The sequence below is a fragment of the Canis lupus genome, chromosome X, assembly GCF_048164855.1.
Source record: "Canis lupus baileyi chromosome X, mCanLup2.hap1, whole genome shotgun sequence".
NCBI lineage: Eukaryota > Metazoa > Chordata > Mammalia > Carnivora > Canidae > Canis > Canis lupus.
In genome coordinates, this window is record NC_132876.1 from 72,458,609 (window position 1) to 72,474,975 (window position 16,367).

General features: G+C 39.2%; 1 protein-coding gene across 1 annotated transcript in view; it reads right to left on the reverse strand.

Moving 5' to 3' along the window:
• Positions 1 to 16,367, reverse strand: part of AR (androgen receptor) — a 189,748-nt gene that overhangs the window by 33,566 nt on the left and 139,815 nt on the right. The window contains exon 3 of the mRNA XM_072817957.1: positions 5,576 to 5,692. Coding sequence (XP_072674058.1) covers positions 5,576 to 5,692 — 117 coding nt within the window. The remainder of the gene's footprint in view (positions 1 to 5,575; positions 5,693 to 16,367) is intronic.

A 16,367-nucleotide genomic window follows, 5' to 3' on the forward strand; every position in this document is an offset into this window, starting at 1 on the left:
GACTTGCCATTCCTCAAACCCTCCATACATGTTTACTTATGTCTCTGTGCCTTTATTCTAACTGTGCCCTGTGCGTTGAATGCCCCCTTCCCTTCTGTCTCACTCAACTTCTTCCCAGTCATTTCCTCTTTATCCTTTAAGATTAAGATGTATTCATTATCACTGTCTGTCTCCTAATGTTTAACCTTTTGAGGTCAAGGATTTCATTTTATTCATCACTGCTCCCCCACAATGCCTACCAGAGTGTCTGGTGCATAGCTGGTACTCAATAGATATTTGCCAAATGAATAAATAGATGAGTGAATGGATGGAAAGATAAAAGGACTAGCTAGTTGACTGGTTGGAAGGATGAACAGATAAATACATGGATGGATAAATGCTATGAAACTCGTCTCCTGAAGAATCATGCTGTGAATAGTGTTTCAGCATTGGAATCACCCTCTTGCATCTGGACATGTGTGGACATGTGATCCAAAAGTACCAATGCAGGGCTGCTCTTGAGCATGGAGAATGGTAAAAGAGCTGGCATCAAGACAGTCTTCAACACTGGAAACCACAAGGATATTCATAGCATCCATGGTGATATCAGATCGTGGCCATGGGCTCTCTGAGCCATCCTCCCAACTAAAGAATCCTGGAGGTTAAAACCTGCAGATCTGGGGCAGCCCCGGTGGCTCAGCGGTTTAGCGCGGCCTTCAGCCCAGGGCCTGATCCTGGAGACCCGGGATTGGGTCCCATGTCGGGCTCCCTGCATGGAGCCCGCTTCTCCCTCTGTCTGTGTCTCTGCTTCTCTGTCTCTAATAAATAAATAAAATCTTTAAAAAAAAAAACCCTGCAGATATGCTAACAGTTTTGAGTCTCAGGTGTAAAGCTCAGTCTCGTAGTAGGACAGAGATTTCTCAAATATGTTAAAGTAAACCACTGAGGAAAACGCTGAACATTTTAAACTCTCACATGTTCTAGGTTTCTTTTCCTTTTCTGGGGTTTGGCTGCTACATGAAATTCCTGAAAGGCCTACCATCTTCCATGGTCCAGGAAAGGCAAGAGTAAAAGCAGGGACTAATGTCATTTATTAAAAGCTAAGAACTCAAGAGTTGCTTAATGCAAAAATAAAACAAACAAACAAACAAACAAACAAATAAATAAATGTTTGGGGAGTAATAGGAGGGAAAGTGAGAAGGAGGAAAAGGTTAGAAGAGAAGATGACAGCTCAGGGCAATTCTTTCTTTCTTATTACATCTTGGAAACTGGAAGTATATCCTTGGGAAATACAGAGAAAAGTGAGAGATGGCTGTGCACTTATATTAAAATTATAGGCTGTTGAAAAAGCCATAGTTAATTCACCAGACGGAAGGTCCTTTTTTGGATATATTTGTAAGTGTGTTTTTACATTAAAATTAGGCAAGGGGTGGTATATATATACAATGGAATATTATTCTGCCATTAGAAACGACAAATACCACCATTTGCTTCAACGTGGATGGAACTGGAGGGTATTATGCTAAGTGAAGTAAGTCAATTGGAGAAGGGCAACCATTATATGGTCTCTTTCATCTGGGGAATATAAAAAATAGTGAAAGGGAATAAAAGGGAAAGGAGAGAAAATGAGTGGGAAATATTAGTGAGGGTGACAGAACATGAGAGACTCCTAACTCTGGGAAATGAACAAGGGGTAGTGGAAAGGAGGAGGGCGGGGGGATGGGTGACTGGGTGACGGGCACTGAGGGGGGCACTTGACGGGATGAGCACTGGGTGTTATGCTATATGCTGGCAAATCGAACTCCAATAAAAAAACATACAAAAAGAAAGAAGAAAGAAAGAAAGAAAGAAAGAAAGAAAGAAAGAAAGAAAGAAAGAAAGAAAGAAAGAAAGAAAGAAATAATTAGGCAAGAGGTTCAGATTCCTGAAGCAATTAGCAATGTGTTTTTCAAAAGCAGCCAGAAATGAACTGTGTATAAAGAAAGGCCTATCCCTGTTGTGAATGGGCAGTTCATAGCCTGAAGGTAGTCTGTAAGTGATCCACTCCGAGACTCCAACCACCCTTAGAAACACCAAAAAACACCAAGAGCTGCTAAGAAAACAAGCAGTGAGCATGTAGATAGGGCTAGAAGCACAAAGGTAAAAAGTTCTGTGTTTTAAATATCTCTGAGTTAAGGTGATCCCATCACCCAACAGTAGACGGAACACTACAGACGAAGCCAGTTAGAAATCTTGAGGCCTCAACACTAAGCAAGCATCAGCTGTAGAGTACCAGTTCTTAGAGAACTAAGATACAAGGATAACCCTTCTGCCCTCTACTCCCTCAATAATCTGTGCATCCAGTCTACTTTTAGACACATAATATATCTTACTTCATTGTAACTGAGATAGCTAAAATTATTATGCAAGTCAAAACACTCAATTCTAGACTGTTTAAACTTCTGAAGGCAGTGGATACATAATCAAAAGAAAGCTGGTAAGCTTTTTCTGTGACTTTAGACCCAGAATCACAAAATGAGAGTGTCAGAAAGGTCCTTGGTAAATCTCACTGTCCCAATTTTATGATGGAAAATTGCCATTTTAGAATATATTATACTGTTTTGAGTGACAGAAAGAATAAAACAAAATTATAAGAATTCTCCTTCGGTATGATCAGAATGTCTATGTTAAACCCAAATCTTATGAAAAGGGAAGTCTACTACTAGAAGAAGTACATTCTTCTAATGTAGAAGGGCCACTCTACATTTATGTTTTCTTTCCATTGTTTTGAGTAAAGGTGTGATGTACACTGAATTTGCAAGTTAATCATAAACTTGAGAAGGGTTTGCAGCAGAGAATCGGGAAATGTGGAGATAAGTTTAGCAAAATGAAAAAGTTTGTTTTTCAAACAATGGTTTTTAAGTGGGCATATACTTGGGATGCTATTGACATGGTACTTGAATACAATATATGATTCCCTTAACTACTAGAATCAGCTTCTTTAAGTTTGAGGTGATCAAGAGTGATTTCTGGTGATGTTCTCCCTGCCTGTTAGAATAGTTAAATATTATAGGGCACGCAAGTAACTCAGTGCAAAAGCCAACTGGGAAGTGCTTTAACAGCTTACCATTTAAATTACTAGTGACTTCACTGTCATAGTAAGCCCTCACATTTGTCTAGCACTTTGTCATTTACTAAGGATGTTCATGTTCATCATGCCTCTGTGAAAGTGATATCACTAAATTATAAATGAAGAAATTGAGGCTTAGAAGGGGCACAGTAAATAATGGATCTGGGCCTTTAACTTAGATCTGTCTGACTCCAAAGGCAAGGCCACATACACAGTATCAAGAATCGTTGTATCTTGTAGACATTTCTTCAAGTTTGCCAGCCTGAGCTCTATTGCCCAGTATGGTGCCTTTGTACACAATTGACATTCAATAAATATCACAGAAGTGAAACTGAAACAAAAGCCATTCACAGTGCTTCTCACCTTCTTTTCATTGTGTTGACTAAGCCCATTTAAACTTGAGCATTCTATCCAATAAATCAATTTGAAAACCTACTGTACCACTCTCTCCATGAAATTAAGTGACAGATTTATGCTGGACTAATATATGAAGTAGTGAAATTACTCCTTTTGAAAAGGGGTTCACTATAACCATGTCATGAGTGTTTTATAATGGAAGATATTGGGGCACCTGGGTTTCTCAGTGGTTGAGCATCTGCCTCTGGCACAGGTCATGATCTGGGGGTCCTGGGATCCAGTCCTGGATCAGGCTCCCTGCTAGGAGCCTGCTTCTCCCTCTGCCTATGTCTCTGCCTCTCTCTGCGTGTCTCTCATGAATAAATAAAATCTTGTTTTTTAAAAAAGAAAGATGTTGGCTAAAACGTGAAACTAATTTTTAAGATTTGAACTCAAACTTTATAAGGACTTTTTTGTTTTACCATAAATCTTCACCTATGTTAAAGCAGGCTTATAATTCATATCAACAGATGGAAAGCCGAGGGGCTTCTGTACCTGGGAGCCCCCATCACTAAATAATTGAGGGCTAAATAATTGAGACCTGAGTGCATCAGAACTCTCACCATAGGGTTGTAATATTCATATGAAGAAAACTCCCTCCTATCAGTCCCTTGTCACCTTTCTTGGCTTCCCTTCTGCATTTCACCCCAGTCCTCCTCCTTCCTCCCAACAGTAGACCATAATTGTAGGATTTCTCCATAGTACACCAAGCAAATAAGAGCATGGTTGGTCTTTGAGTCAGAAATTTGAGTCTCATTTAATGCGGCTGCCTGGGAAACTACTCACAGAGCATCTGCCTGCAAGGTCTGGGAGTACTAGACACTACTTGAGATGGCTCTGTTGCAACTGTCTCAAATTGAACCTGAGTCAATTCATCTGTAGTACTTTGGTCTGTTTAAAGACTATTATTGCCCTGTAAGGAGGGGCAGACACAGTTATCAGCATGAATACCCACACAGAGTTAGGAAACAAGTTTGTTTCTGTAACCATGTACACAGGCAGACAAGGTACTGAGCACCCTAAAAAAACCAGAGATGCACAAGTGCTCTAAATTAGCCTTGAGAAAATAAATAAAAAATAAATAAATAAATAAATAAATAAATAAATAAGCCTTGAGATGTGGAGGAGAAATGGCAGGATTCCAGGAACTCAGGTTTTCCAGGCTGATAATGAATAATCAGTTAGGAGGCTATAGTTTCAAACATTCAGAAAAGGGCTTTTTTCAAGTTCCATTTTCAAATCAAAGTAGACTGATGAGCCTGCTTTTCTCATGAAAGATGCCTCTTTTTGGAAGCTGCAAGAAACACCCTGCCACTGAGCAGATGTGAACATGAAGAAGTGAGGAATTTGGAAGGGGAAAATATACAAGTAAGCCAAGCCTTTCTGGAATGGTGACAGTGCTCACGGTAGACACAGGGTAGGGGACAGAGAGCTTATGATGAATGGCTGCCCTCAAAAAAGCTGTATCTTCCCTCTGTCAAGCTATTGTGCTCCTGAAAAAATGCTTTTGGAAGTTATCAATGGATTTGCAAAGAAAAGAAAATGATTAAAAGGCCTGCTCAACCCTGGGGAGAGATGCAATAGGAAACTGGTTCTGCTTGGCAGCCTAGTCATAGCCTCCAAAGAGAAGCAGCTTCTCATTCCAGGTGGCCTGCCCTACAATATAGAAATAGTTAACTGAGATTATTCCTGGGTGTTCAGGGCCAGCCTGTGCCTGGGTCATCCTGCACCTGTGATTATTCTGGATTCTGTAGTTCTTTCATCCTAGCTATCATTCAACACATAAGGCCAGTATCACTGTGTCCTCTGGGGACTCCAGAGTCCACTCCACACTCACTCACCACCCCCTGATGGGTCCTGATCCCTGCTTCACACCTTCTGTTCCTATGCTGAGCCCCAGAGTGGGGTGTGACATGCTTAAGGATAAAGAAAGCCATTAGCTGGGTGATGGCCACATAGGATATGAAGGAGTCAGTCTGTATCTAGAGCAGAGCTGGCCACCTCAGAAGTACCAAAGAGGAAAATCTGGTTTAAAGAGAGAATGAGAGAATGAAAGAGGGAGAGGGAGGAGAAGGAGGAAAAGTATCATACCTCCCAGAGTCATCCCTGCTTCATAGCATTTCCGGAGGCGACAAGATGGACAATTTTTCCTTCGGAATTTATCGATGGTACAATCATTTCTGCTGGCACACAGGTACTTCTGTTTCCCTGGAAGAACAAACAGAATAGGAGATGCCCCATTAATGCACTTCCAGACTCTCTCTCCTTTAGTACTTCTAGGCAGAAAGGGCATAAGGATATATCCTGCCAGATGACAGAAGTGAACAGAGAATGGCCATTAACAATTTGATCACACAGAATCACACAACCTGGGTTAATTCGATGCTTTTTTGTTTGGTTTTCATAGGTGTTTTTATAGAGATGCACAACTGAGGTCCTGCTGATACTTCCTTTATAAGGACCACTCACTGGTTTTTAAAAATAAGATATTCTACCTGTACTAAAAGCCATGAATGTCCATGGGAAAGTGATCAATGACAGAAATTACTGCTCCCTTAGCATAACACAGCAGAGACTTGGACTTAGGCAATGTTTCTAACTCCTGACCTCTGTAATCATGCAAAGGATCATACTCAAGCTAAGATGGTGCCTGTTTTTCACAATAAAATTATGGGTAAGAATTCTATGAAAGAGAACTCCACAAGATTTCTCATTGTTTTTAAATTGTTAGTGATTTAGAGGGAAGGGCAAGATGGCAGAAGAGTAGGGGTCATCAACTCATCTGGTCCCACAAACTTACCTAGATAACTTTCAAAACAATCTGAACACCTACGAATTCGACCTGAGCTTTAAAGAGAGAACAGCTGGAATGCTACAGAGAGAAAAGTTTTAGATTCTAACAAGGTAAGAAGGCAAAAAAAAAAAAATTAAAAAGAATAAGGTGGGGGAGGGGAAGTGCAACTAGCAGGGCTAAAGCAGAGCGGCAAAAGCCTCCAAGGCAGGAAAGCCCAGCCCTGGAGAAGCGGGAACTTTAAAAATCCATGCCGGAGTTTTCTCTGACATAAAAGTGCTTAGCAGGGAACCTGGGCAGAATCGCAGGAGGGACAGTGAAGCCTCAAGATTCCTGGAGGGGCACCGGGGGTAAGCTCACTGCAAAGCGCAGTCCCATCATGGTAAAGGGCTGGAGCACCACCGCCCTTGGGGCATCTGGGAGAAGCCAGTTAAGTGGGCCAGCTCTGGAGCTGCCTTTACCCTAGAGCCAGGCAATGGACCGGAGGTGGCTGTACTCCATTTCCTTCGGGAGAGGCAGTCCCCGGGAGTGTGGGTCAAGCAGCACAGCTCCCCGGATCCCAGGGCGCCCAAGCAGACAAAGCCAGAGATCCTTTGTTCCCCCTAGGACAGGCAGAAGTGTGGAGGGCACAGAAAAGTGAGAACTCTCCTGCCACTGGGCACCCGGGGAGGCTGTGCAGATCAGTGCACCTGCGCCTGCCCCCAGGAGCATCTAAGGCCAGTGCAGACTGGGAGACTGCGGTTAGTTACTTGCCGGGAGCTCAACTCCAGAGCTGAAAATCTGGCCACTGGCCATTTTTGTTTTTCCTCGTGCCTGGGAGAGGCAAGGCCTCTAGGGAACAAAGGCCTCACAGGATAAACCGCTCACACTGAGCCTGGCACCTGGCAAGGGGCAGGGCATCTCAAGCCAGGCACAGATACCTGAGAATCAGCACAGCAGACCCCTCCCCCAGAAGACCAGCTGGAAGAACAAGGGAAAAGCAAGTTTACTGAACAAGCAGTGCTGGAAAGCTCCAGGACCGAGGGAAAATAGTATATAGAACTAGAGGTTCCTTTTTTCACCTTTTTTTCCCATTATGACTCATTTTTATATCAAACTAAAAATTCCCAGTATTTTTTTCTTTTCCCACCTTAACTACAATATTTTACCAACTCTTCATTTATGTTTTTTCCTTTTTGACTTTCATATCTCTACAATTACATGTCTTAGATATATTTTTCACTTCTGGATTCCCTTCAACGTATTCAATTTAATTTGGTAGATATAAGAGACATGTGTATTTGCTTTTTATTTTTTTCTGCCTCAGTTTGTTTTACAACGGTGGAAATTAGTACCTTCTAAAACACGACCAACATACACCCAGAACCAAGTAGAATACAGTGTTGGTTCATTCTCTCTTCCTTCCAATTTTTCCCCCCTCTTTTATCTTGTTTATGTTTCTGTGGTCTATGTTGGGGCTTTCTAGAAGTACTGCTGGTTTATATAAATTTGGGATTGAACATCTTCTAACATACAGAACAAAATACACTCAGAACCAAGAGGATCACCCTCTAGGACCCCTCAGGTAGATTACATTCTTTCTTCTCTACCACTTCACATCCCCCCATTTTTTCTTTTTTCTTTACTTTTTTTTCTTTTTTCTTCTTCTTTGTTTTTGGCTTTTTATTTTTACTACTTTGTTTTAAAATTTGTTTTTCACTGTAGTGGTCCTTTTGTTTTATTTTGTTCTGTTCTTCTTTTTCTTTTATTTTCTGGTCTCTGACCTCTTCGGAATCATTTAGGGAGTATCTTACTTAGGTCGTGGATATTTTTGACTCAGCTCACTCATATAGCCACTCTGCACTGGACAAAATGACCACAAAAGAAAGAACCAGAAACAATACTCTCTGCCACAGAGTTACAGAATTTGGATTTAAATACAATGTCAGAAATTCAATTCAGAAGTACAATTATAAAGCTACTGGTGGCTCTGTAAAAAATGAATAAAGCACTGTAGAGACTTTATAGACAGAGTTGAGTGCTCATTTCTGGGTCCCTATTCTGTTCCATTGATCTATCTACCTGTTTTTGTGCCAGTACCATACTGTCTTGATGATAAAGAAGATGTGGTGTATATATATATATATTTATACACACACACACACACACACACACAATGGAATATTACTCAGCCATCAGAAAGAATGAAGACCCACCATTTGCTCTGACGTGGATGGAACTGGAGGGTATAATGCTGAGTGAAATAAACCAATCGGAAGAAAATCATCATATGGTTTCACTCATATGTGGAATATAAGAAATAGTGAAAGGGGTTTTAAGGGAAAGGAGGGGAACTGAGTGGGAAAAATTAGAGAGGGAGACAAATCATGAGAGACCCCTAACTCTGGGAAACAAAAGGTTTCAGAAGGGGAGGTGGACAGGGTGTTGGGGTAACTGGGTAACAGGCACTGAGGAGAGCACTTGATGGGATGAGCATTGCGTGTTATACTATATGTTGGCAAATCGGACTTAAATAAAAACAAATGTAACAAAATTAAAAAATTAAAAAATAAATTGTTACTGGTTACATCCCCAATCCTACAGGTTATAAAAATCAAATGGAGATAAAGCTCACTCTTTCTGAAGTGAATCACACCAGGTGAAAGGAAGTCTTCTGCAGCCAGCAGAAGAAAAACAATTGCTGTCATGCATGTCTGTGGAGTTTTTACAGATACACAGACACATACTCACACATGTACACACATGCTCAGACCCAGAGATTCTCAGGATCACAGCTGCTCAAGAAAGGCATGAAGGTCCACTCAAATCACTGATTTTACTCAATATTTTGCCTCCATGCTCCTAACACAGGCCTGGCATACAGGTATACAGCAGGCCCTCAATAAACACTGATGAAATGAATACACTAGTGGAACAGGGATATCCACAAGCACACAGAGTCAGCACCAGATGTAAGCAGACACACACACCCTGCTGCTCTGAAACATGCAGAACTTCTCATGCTTGGGCCCTGTGACAGACTAAGCTTGTGCATCCCCTTGCTCCACCCCTTTTTCTATTCAAGTCCCTCTTATTTACTGCTGCACTTTAGTTTATGGGAGACAGTGGGATTATAGGGAGACTTCTTTTGGCAGAGGAGGCATATCTGTGGTAGGGAAAAGGAAGAAAAATTGAAGAGCAATTGCTGTTGGGTAAACAGGGAGAAAAACACATACATTTAGCTATAGCTTGTCTCTTCTCTCCCTTTTCAGCCTAACATGTACAGATGAAGCACGGAAAACACACGGATATTTTATGTAGGAGATTCAGTAGTAGCCAGGTCAGCAAAACCTTTGTTTTTCTCCCTTCCTCTCTTCCTTCCTCCTTTTCTCCCTTCCTCACCCTGCTCCTTCCCCTCTCGTTCCCTTCTCTTTGTCAAAGAATTCCAAAATGCTAGGCTTAAAGAACTGTTAAAAACCATACAACATAACCTTTTCATTCCAAGAATGAGTTCTGGGACAGTGACTTGCCTGTAGAACACTCAATTGGAGCCCATGATGGAAGAATATTACTACTTAATAGGTACCTAGTATGAACTAAGCCTCTGTTGGCAAGTTTACACATGTCATTTAAATTAATAATCTCAGCAGTGTTTTGAGGCAGACACTACTATTACTTTTACTTAACAGACAAGAAAACCAAGGCCTCTAAGCCAGTACTCCTTCTACCATCCCACAAGATTTTTTAACGATTTTATTTATTTATTTATTTATTTATTTATTTATTTATTTATTTATGAGAGACACAGAGAGGCAGAGACATAGGCAGAGGGAGAAGCAGGCTTCCTGCAGGGAGTCTGATGTAGGACTCGATCCCAGGACCTTGGGATCAAGACTTGAGCCGAAGGTAGACACTCAACAACTGAGCCACCCAGGTGCCCCAATACCACAGGATTTTACTTTTATAAACAGAACACATAATTTACTAACAGTCTTTTTTTTAAAGTAGGCTCCACATTCAGCATGGAGCCCAGTTTGGGGCTCAGACTCATGACCCTTAGATCAAGACCTGAGCTGAGTTCAAGAGTTAGACAGTTAACCAAATGAGCCACCCAGTGCCCCATGAACTGCCTTTTCCTGCTGCAAACTGAGGATTGTTATATGTACACAGAAAGGAGAGCTTATGAGTGTCATTCAGTTTAGGAGTATCAACTCCCAGAAGGGAGGCTCTGTATCTAATTTCAGTGGGTTCACATCTAGTGCCATGGGTACTCTAGAACAGGCACATCCCCAAAGTTTTGGTGCTTCTGCAACCCTCCGAACTTGTTTTCACATTAATTAGTTATATAGGATCATTACGAATACTTCATTGAAGAATCTCTTCTTCCACAAGAAAATACTCGCTCCTGAACCCTAGTTCACAAAGGAATTGTTGCAGAGCCACTGGATTAGGGCTTCCAGAGGAGTTCTAGATTCCACTGCTAAAAGTAAATCACCCTCTGAATGAGGAAAGTTACTGTCGAAAAAGTATGAAAAAAAAAGTATGAAAGCACTAGCTATAGTTTTTACTTAGTCCCAGAGTGTCTTTTGGCCTAAATCAATGTGACCTAAAACACAGATAACCTTTATAATTTACTCAGGAACAAGGGCAAAGCTCAGCACAACCAATGCCACCGTACATTTAACATTCATTGAGCATTTATTATGGGCCAGACCTGGTATTAGCTGTTGAGGTTACAGGGGAAAATCTCTGTTAAACAAAAATGTTTCAGTCCCTGATAACAGATAGAACACTAGGCTGGAAGTCACAAGATTAGAATCCTTGTTCAATCTTATTACTAACTCACTATATGACCTTGGACAAGTCCTTTATCCTCTCTGAGCTCTATTGATAACATGTAATGGTTGAACTGGAAAATCACTAAAACTTTTTCCCAGCTCAAGAGTCTTTATTATTTTATTTTATTTTATTTCTAGTGTAGTTAACATACAGTATTATAGTAGTTTCAGGCATACAATACAATTCAACAATTCCATATCCAGCTCAAGAAGTCTCAAATGATACCTGGATTTTAACCATAATATATTTGTGGAGGCTTTCATATAAAGGTCACAAGTATTACCAATAAGTAAGACATTAAGCAAAACAATGGTCTCTTATCCCTCAACTCTCTTTTTCTAGGATAGTAACTTAATGTAACACTGCCTCTTATATCTACAGTTATTCGGTCTTTTCTCTTTGTTTTCTACAGTCCTTCAAGAAATCAAGGCATTTAACAGTATCAGAGAGGCACTGTTATTGCAAGTCATATGCAACATTATGTAAAAATAACATGCTTATACATGTGTGTACCGATGTATGTGTGAATGCACATGTGTATGGGTATACACTCACAATGGGGTTCCTGAATTCTATCTTTGTATATATGTGTATGTGTGATCACATGAAGTATATAACATATTAAATCATATGAATGCATATATATGACACCTGTGTTTCTTTTCATCAGAATAGTAACTTTAAAGTTTTAAGTGACACTGAATGTTGACAGAGTAGTTGAGGGTCCCAAAGATAGATATGGAAGGAATCTCCTGAAAGTGGAATTGTGACTCATCTGTACAGTTTGGATTAGGAACAAAAACAGATGGAACAACCTCTCAAGTTTGCTTCCAAACCATTTCTCCTGCCTGAATTACCAACTTCCCCAAATGATGGCAGAGCCAATGTACAATCACTGGGTTGCTGTTACTTCTTTTCTATTTATTCTACCTCTCCAATATGGCTGAAGTTAACAACTTTCTTAATTATAGCAGTTAATTAAAATATAATACATATTAACATAATTATACATATTTATTTATATATAGTAACTATAAAACACATAACATTTAGTAACAATAAGTGAAAAGTAGGATATAAAATATAATAATATAAGGTTAAAAATGTCTCCCATTAGCTTACAAAAGTTAATCTTGTACAAAGTGGTATAATAAGGATTATTGTACACCCTATTATATAACTAACGAAAACGATGCTAAAACAAAACTGATCTTCCTGGCATCACACTTAGTTTGCTCCAAATCACAGTCCATAAGGCTAAACATCTCCCAGATTGGAAAGAATTTTAAATAGTATTTCGTCACAATACATCCACTCCTCTGTACAAGGCTTGAATCCCCTTTGTAACATCCCTGTAAAGGGTTGCCCCACCCTTTCATGAATTGCAGCCCATTCCATTTCTGGACTCTGTCATAAGGCTGCTCCTTCCAGGAAACTCAGTATTTGCCTCCTGGTAGCCAGAACCCCACTGGGTCTAATTAGAACTACAACATCTTTGGACTGTAAAAGATATTAAAAGTCTTATAACAAAATGCTACAGTGTGATGCCTGACTCTTCGTTTATGAAAATGGACACTAAATATTGAAATGATATGTCCCAAGACATAGGAAGTTGGTGACACAGCTAGAGAAAAATCTGGCAACTGCATTCAATGGAAATGTAGTATGGGTGGGTGTAGCCTCAAGACAGAGCACTCTGTTGGTGTTAGGTATCTTTGTTCATTGTCTAGTAAGTATATGGCCCTGTGAATGCCTTCTCAGTATTCAGTTGACAGAAGTATAAGTGACATCTGCACCTGCCTGCTCCAGGTTGGCCCTAGAAAATCCTCTATTCCCATGCGGTAGCCTAGGTGACTGAATAATTAACACAGACAACACAAACTCTTATCTATCTCCTCCTTCTCAGATTCTACAAATATTGTACCTAGCTCTTTGACACTGTTGACCTCCAACAGCAAGGTTATATCAACAACCTATAATCAGTCTCACAAGAAATGTCATTGTGAAATTTTTGGCAAAATACAAAAATCTCCTCTTGCATTGAAGGAAGTAAGTCTACACTCTAGAATTGCAAACAAGTTGCACATTTAATGCTTGACAAATCTCCTATTAGAACAGCTGCAAACCCTTGACTACCCTTGATTACGAATGATCACATAATGGGATAGCATGAGGTCCTCTGCATGTCAGCTGGCTCTGAAATCCTTGACTGCCTGATGGTGTTCTGCATGTTTCTTCGTTGTCCTATTCTTCCATCATAAAGCTTAAGTAAGATCCAAAACTCCAGCAGTAACAGAGGTCATGAGACCAACTTCAGATATTTTTTCCATAGACTTCCCACTTCTATTGGTTTTTGTCATCCCCATTGGTGCTGCCATGCAGTATGAATTGAGGTCAATGTTTGACTAGGCTTCTTTTAATACGTTCATTTTGAAAAATCCTACTTAAAGTAGATCAAGTAAGGCAAGGGAGTTACCCACCACCTGCAGTATCATATTATGCAAATGAGAAGATCAAATCACCATGTTCATCATGAAGCTACAGAAAAGACTGAAGAACATAGGACTTCTCACACTTAGCATCAGGTTAGTGTGAATGTGGGACTTACATGAACAAAACTAAAAAAATATTGAGGAATATAATATAAGATCTGAATTAAATGGAAAGATGTACAGTATTCCTAGATAGGAAGATATAATATTGTAAATATGTTGGTTCCCTCCCCCTCAATGAAATATACAAATTAAAAACAAGTAAAACAAAATCTCAACAAAATAGTCTCAAAGTTTACCTGAAGAAGTAATATGTGCAGTATTGCCAAGACGCTTTTGATAAGGAAGAGTAGTAAGACTTTTCCTATCGAACATTTGAAGTATTATAATGCCATAGTAATTACAGCAGCTTGATAATGGCTCCAGTATAGATTGATCAGTGGAAGTGACCAGAAAAGACAGAAACAGACTCCATATATATGTTATTTGAATCAGTGAAGAAAAGATGACTTATTCACTAAATGGTGTCAGAACAACTGGCTAACCATTTAGGAAAGAGAATAAACTTAAATTACTAGTTGAAACCAAAATAACTCCATGTAGATTAAGTATGTCAATGAAAACAAAAACAAAAGGAAATCATTAAAGTACTATTAGAAAATATAGGTATTTTTTAACTTTTAAAGGTAAAAAAAGGCCTTTTAAAGGACAGCAATAATGAAACATAAATGAACATTTTAATAGACTTGACTCGAAAACATTTAAACTTTCTTATAAAACTTAAAGACAACCACAAACTAAGGAAAACATATTGACATCAGATATGCAAAAACAGCGGTCAATTTCCTCGGATATATAAAGATGAACAGTGCAATAGAAAATGGACAACAGACATGAAAAATAAAAGAAGAAATATAAATGATCAATAAAATATGAAAATTGATTTCAACTTCGCTAGAAACCACAGGAATGCAAATTAAATAAGATATCACTTTCATAAGTCAGATTGGTAAAGAATAAATAACAAATATTGGCACAGAAATACTACTGGTGGGAGTATAAACTTTTAAGAGAGTGATTTTGAAACATATCCAAAAAAAAGGTTAAATACACATAGCCTTTAAACAGTAATCCCATTTCTTGGAATCTTTTTATAAGAAAAGCACAAAATAGAAGTTCAATATAGCATTATGTAAATAGGGACTATTGGAAAAATTCAAATGTCCAACATTAAGGGGATGACTAAATTATTCCATATTTATGAAGTAGAATGCTGTGCAGTTACTTTTTTTTTTTAACTTGGAAAGGTGTTAACAATATTCTGTTTTGTAAAAACAAAAACAGAAATGAAGTTACCAAACAAGCTATTTTATTGAATCCCACCTTTAATACCTAAGGCTTCAAAGCACATCTATTCAAGTTTTTAAAAATTTTATTTATTTATTTATTTATTTATTTATTTATTTATTTATTTATTTATGAGAGAGAGAGAGAGAGAGAGAGAGAGGCAGAGACATAGACAGAGGGAGAAGCAGGGTCCCTGCAAGGAGCCTGATGTGGGACTCGATCCCAGACCCTGGGATCACGCCCTGAGCTGAAAGCAGATGCTCAACCACTGAGACACCCAGGTGTCCCACGGTTTTTTTTTCTTTTTTCTATTGCAGTAAAATCTTTTTACAAGTGAAATATTACATAAAGGCACTCTACACAGAAAACAGATAAAATTAAACTTCAGCTGCCTGAAGAAGGCATAGGAAAAACTTAGAACTCATCCTGCTACACACACCTCTCCTTTTCTCTCCTCTGCAGCCTTAGCATTGTGGTATACCTTAGAGAAACTCTGTAGGAGTCCCCAGAACTTTGAGAAAAAGTTAACCCATCCCCCAAGTCTCCTATTTTATGGATTAAGAAACTGAGACTCAGAGAAGGAGGAGGGGGAAACCTTGCTTAAGTCTATAGCATGAGTCAATGTCAAAATAGGGACAAGAATCCAGGCTTTCGTATTCCTAGTCCAACAGTTTAATGCTATTCTCATATGAGATAATACATGTGAAAATAGCATAAAAAGCATAAAGCATTATACAGATCTTATCTATCATTATTTGAATAATGAACTCCTTGAATGTCAGAAGAGACAAGGACCTCTGCAGAGATCATCTAGTCCAACATTCTCATTTTGCAGATGGGGAAACCAAGATTCAGAAAGCAGAATGGACAAGACCAAGATTAAGTAATCAGTCAATGACAGTGATGAGATTAAAACTCAAGCCTCTTGCCTACTATATTCTCTGCACATTTGCTTTATTATTTCAAAATAATTTTCATATTCATTATCTTGCTGAGCCTTTCTTCAAAGGAGGGAGGGTACAAACTATTACCCTCAATTTATATATGAGGAAACACGAGATACGAAGCGCTTACTGATACCAAAGAACATAGATCAGTTTCAATCTAGGGTACATATACTTTCTATTTAACCACTATAACTGAGAAAATATCTTATTTGTCTCTGTCCTCACTTATGTGACCCGAATGTTCTACATCTACCCATACTACCTCTTCAAAGTGTGAAGAATGAGTAACACTTGACTTCTTGGGGAGAGTAATGGAAAGAAGGGGGGAATCCCACTGTGTTTTGGTTGGGTACTATTCAAGGTACCTTCAAAGATGCCACTTCATTTAATTCTCATCAAAACTCTCTTTCTTGTAGCTACTATTCCTATTTTAGAATTGAGGAAAGTAAGTCTCAGAGATGCGGAGTGACTCACCTACAGTCACCACC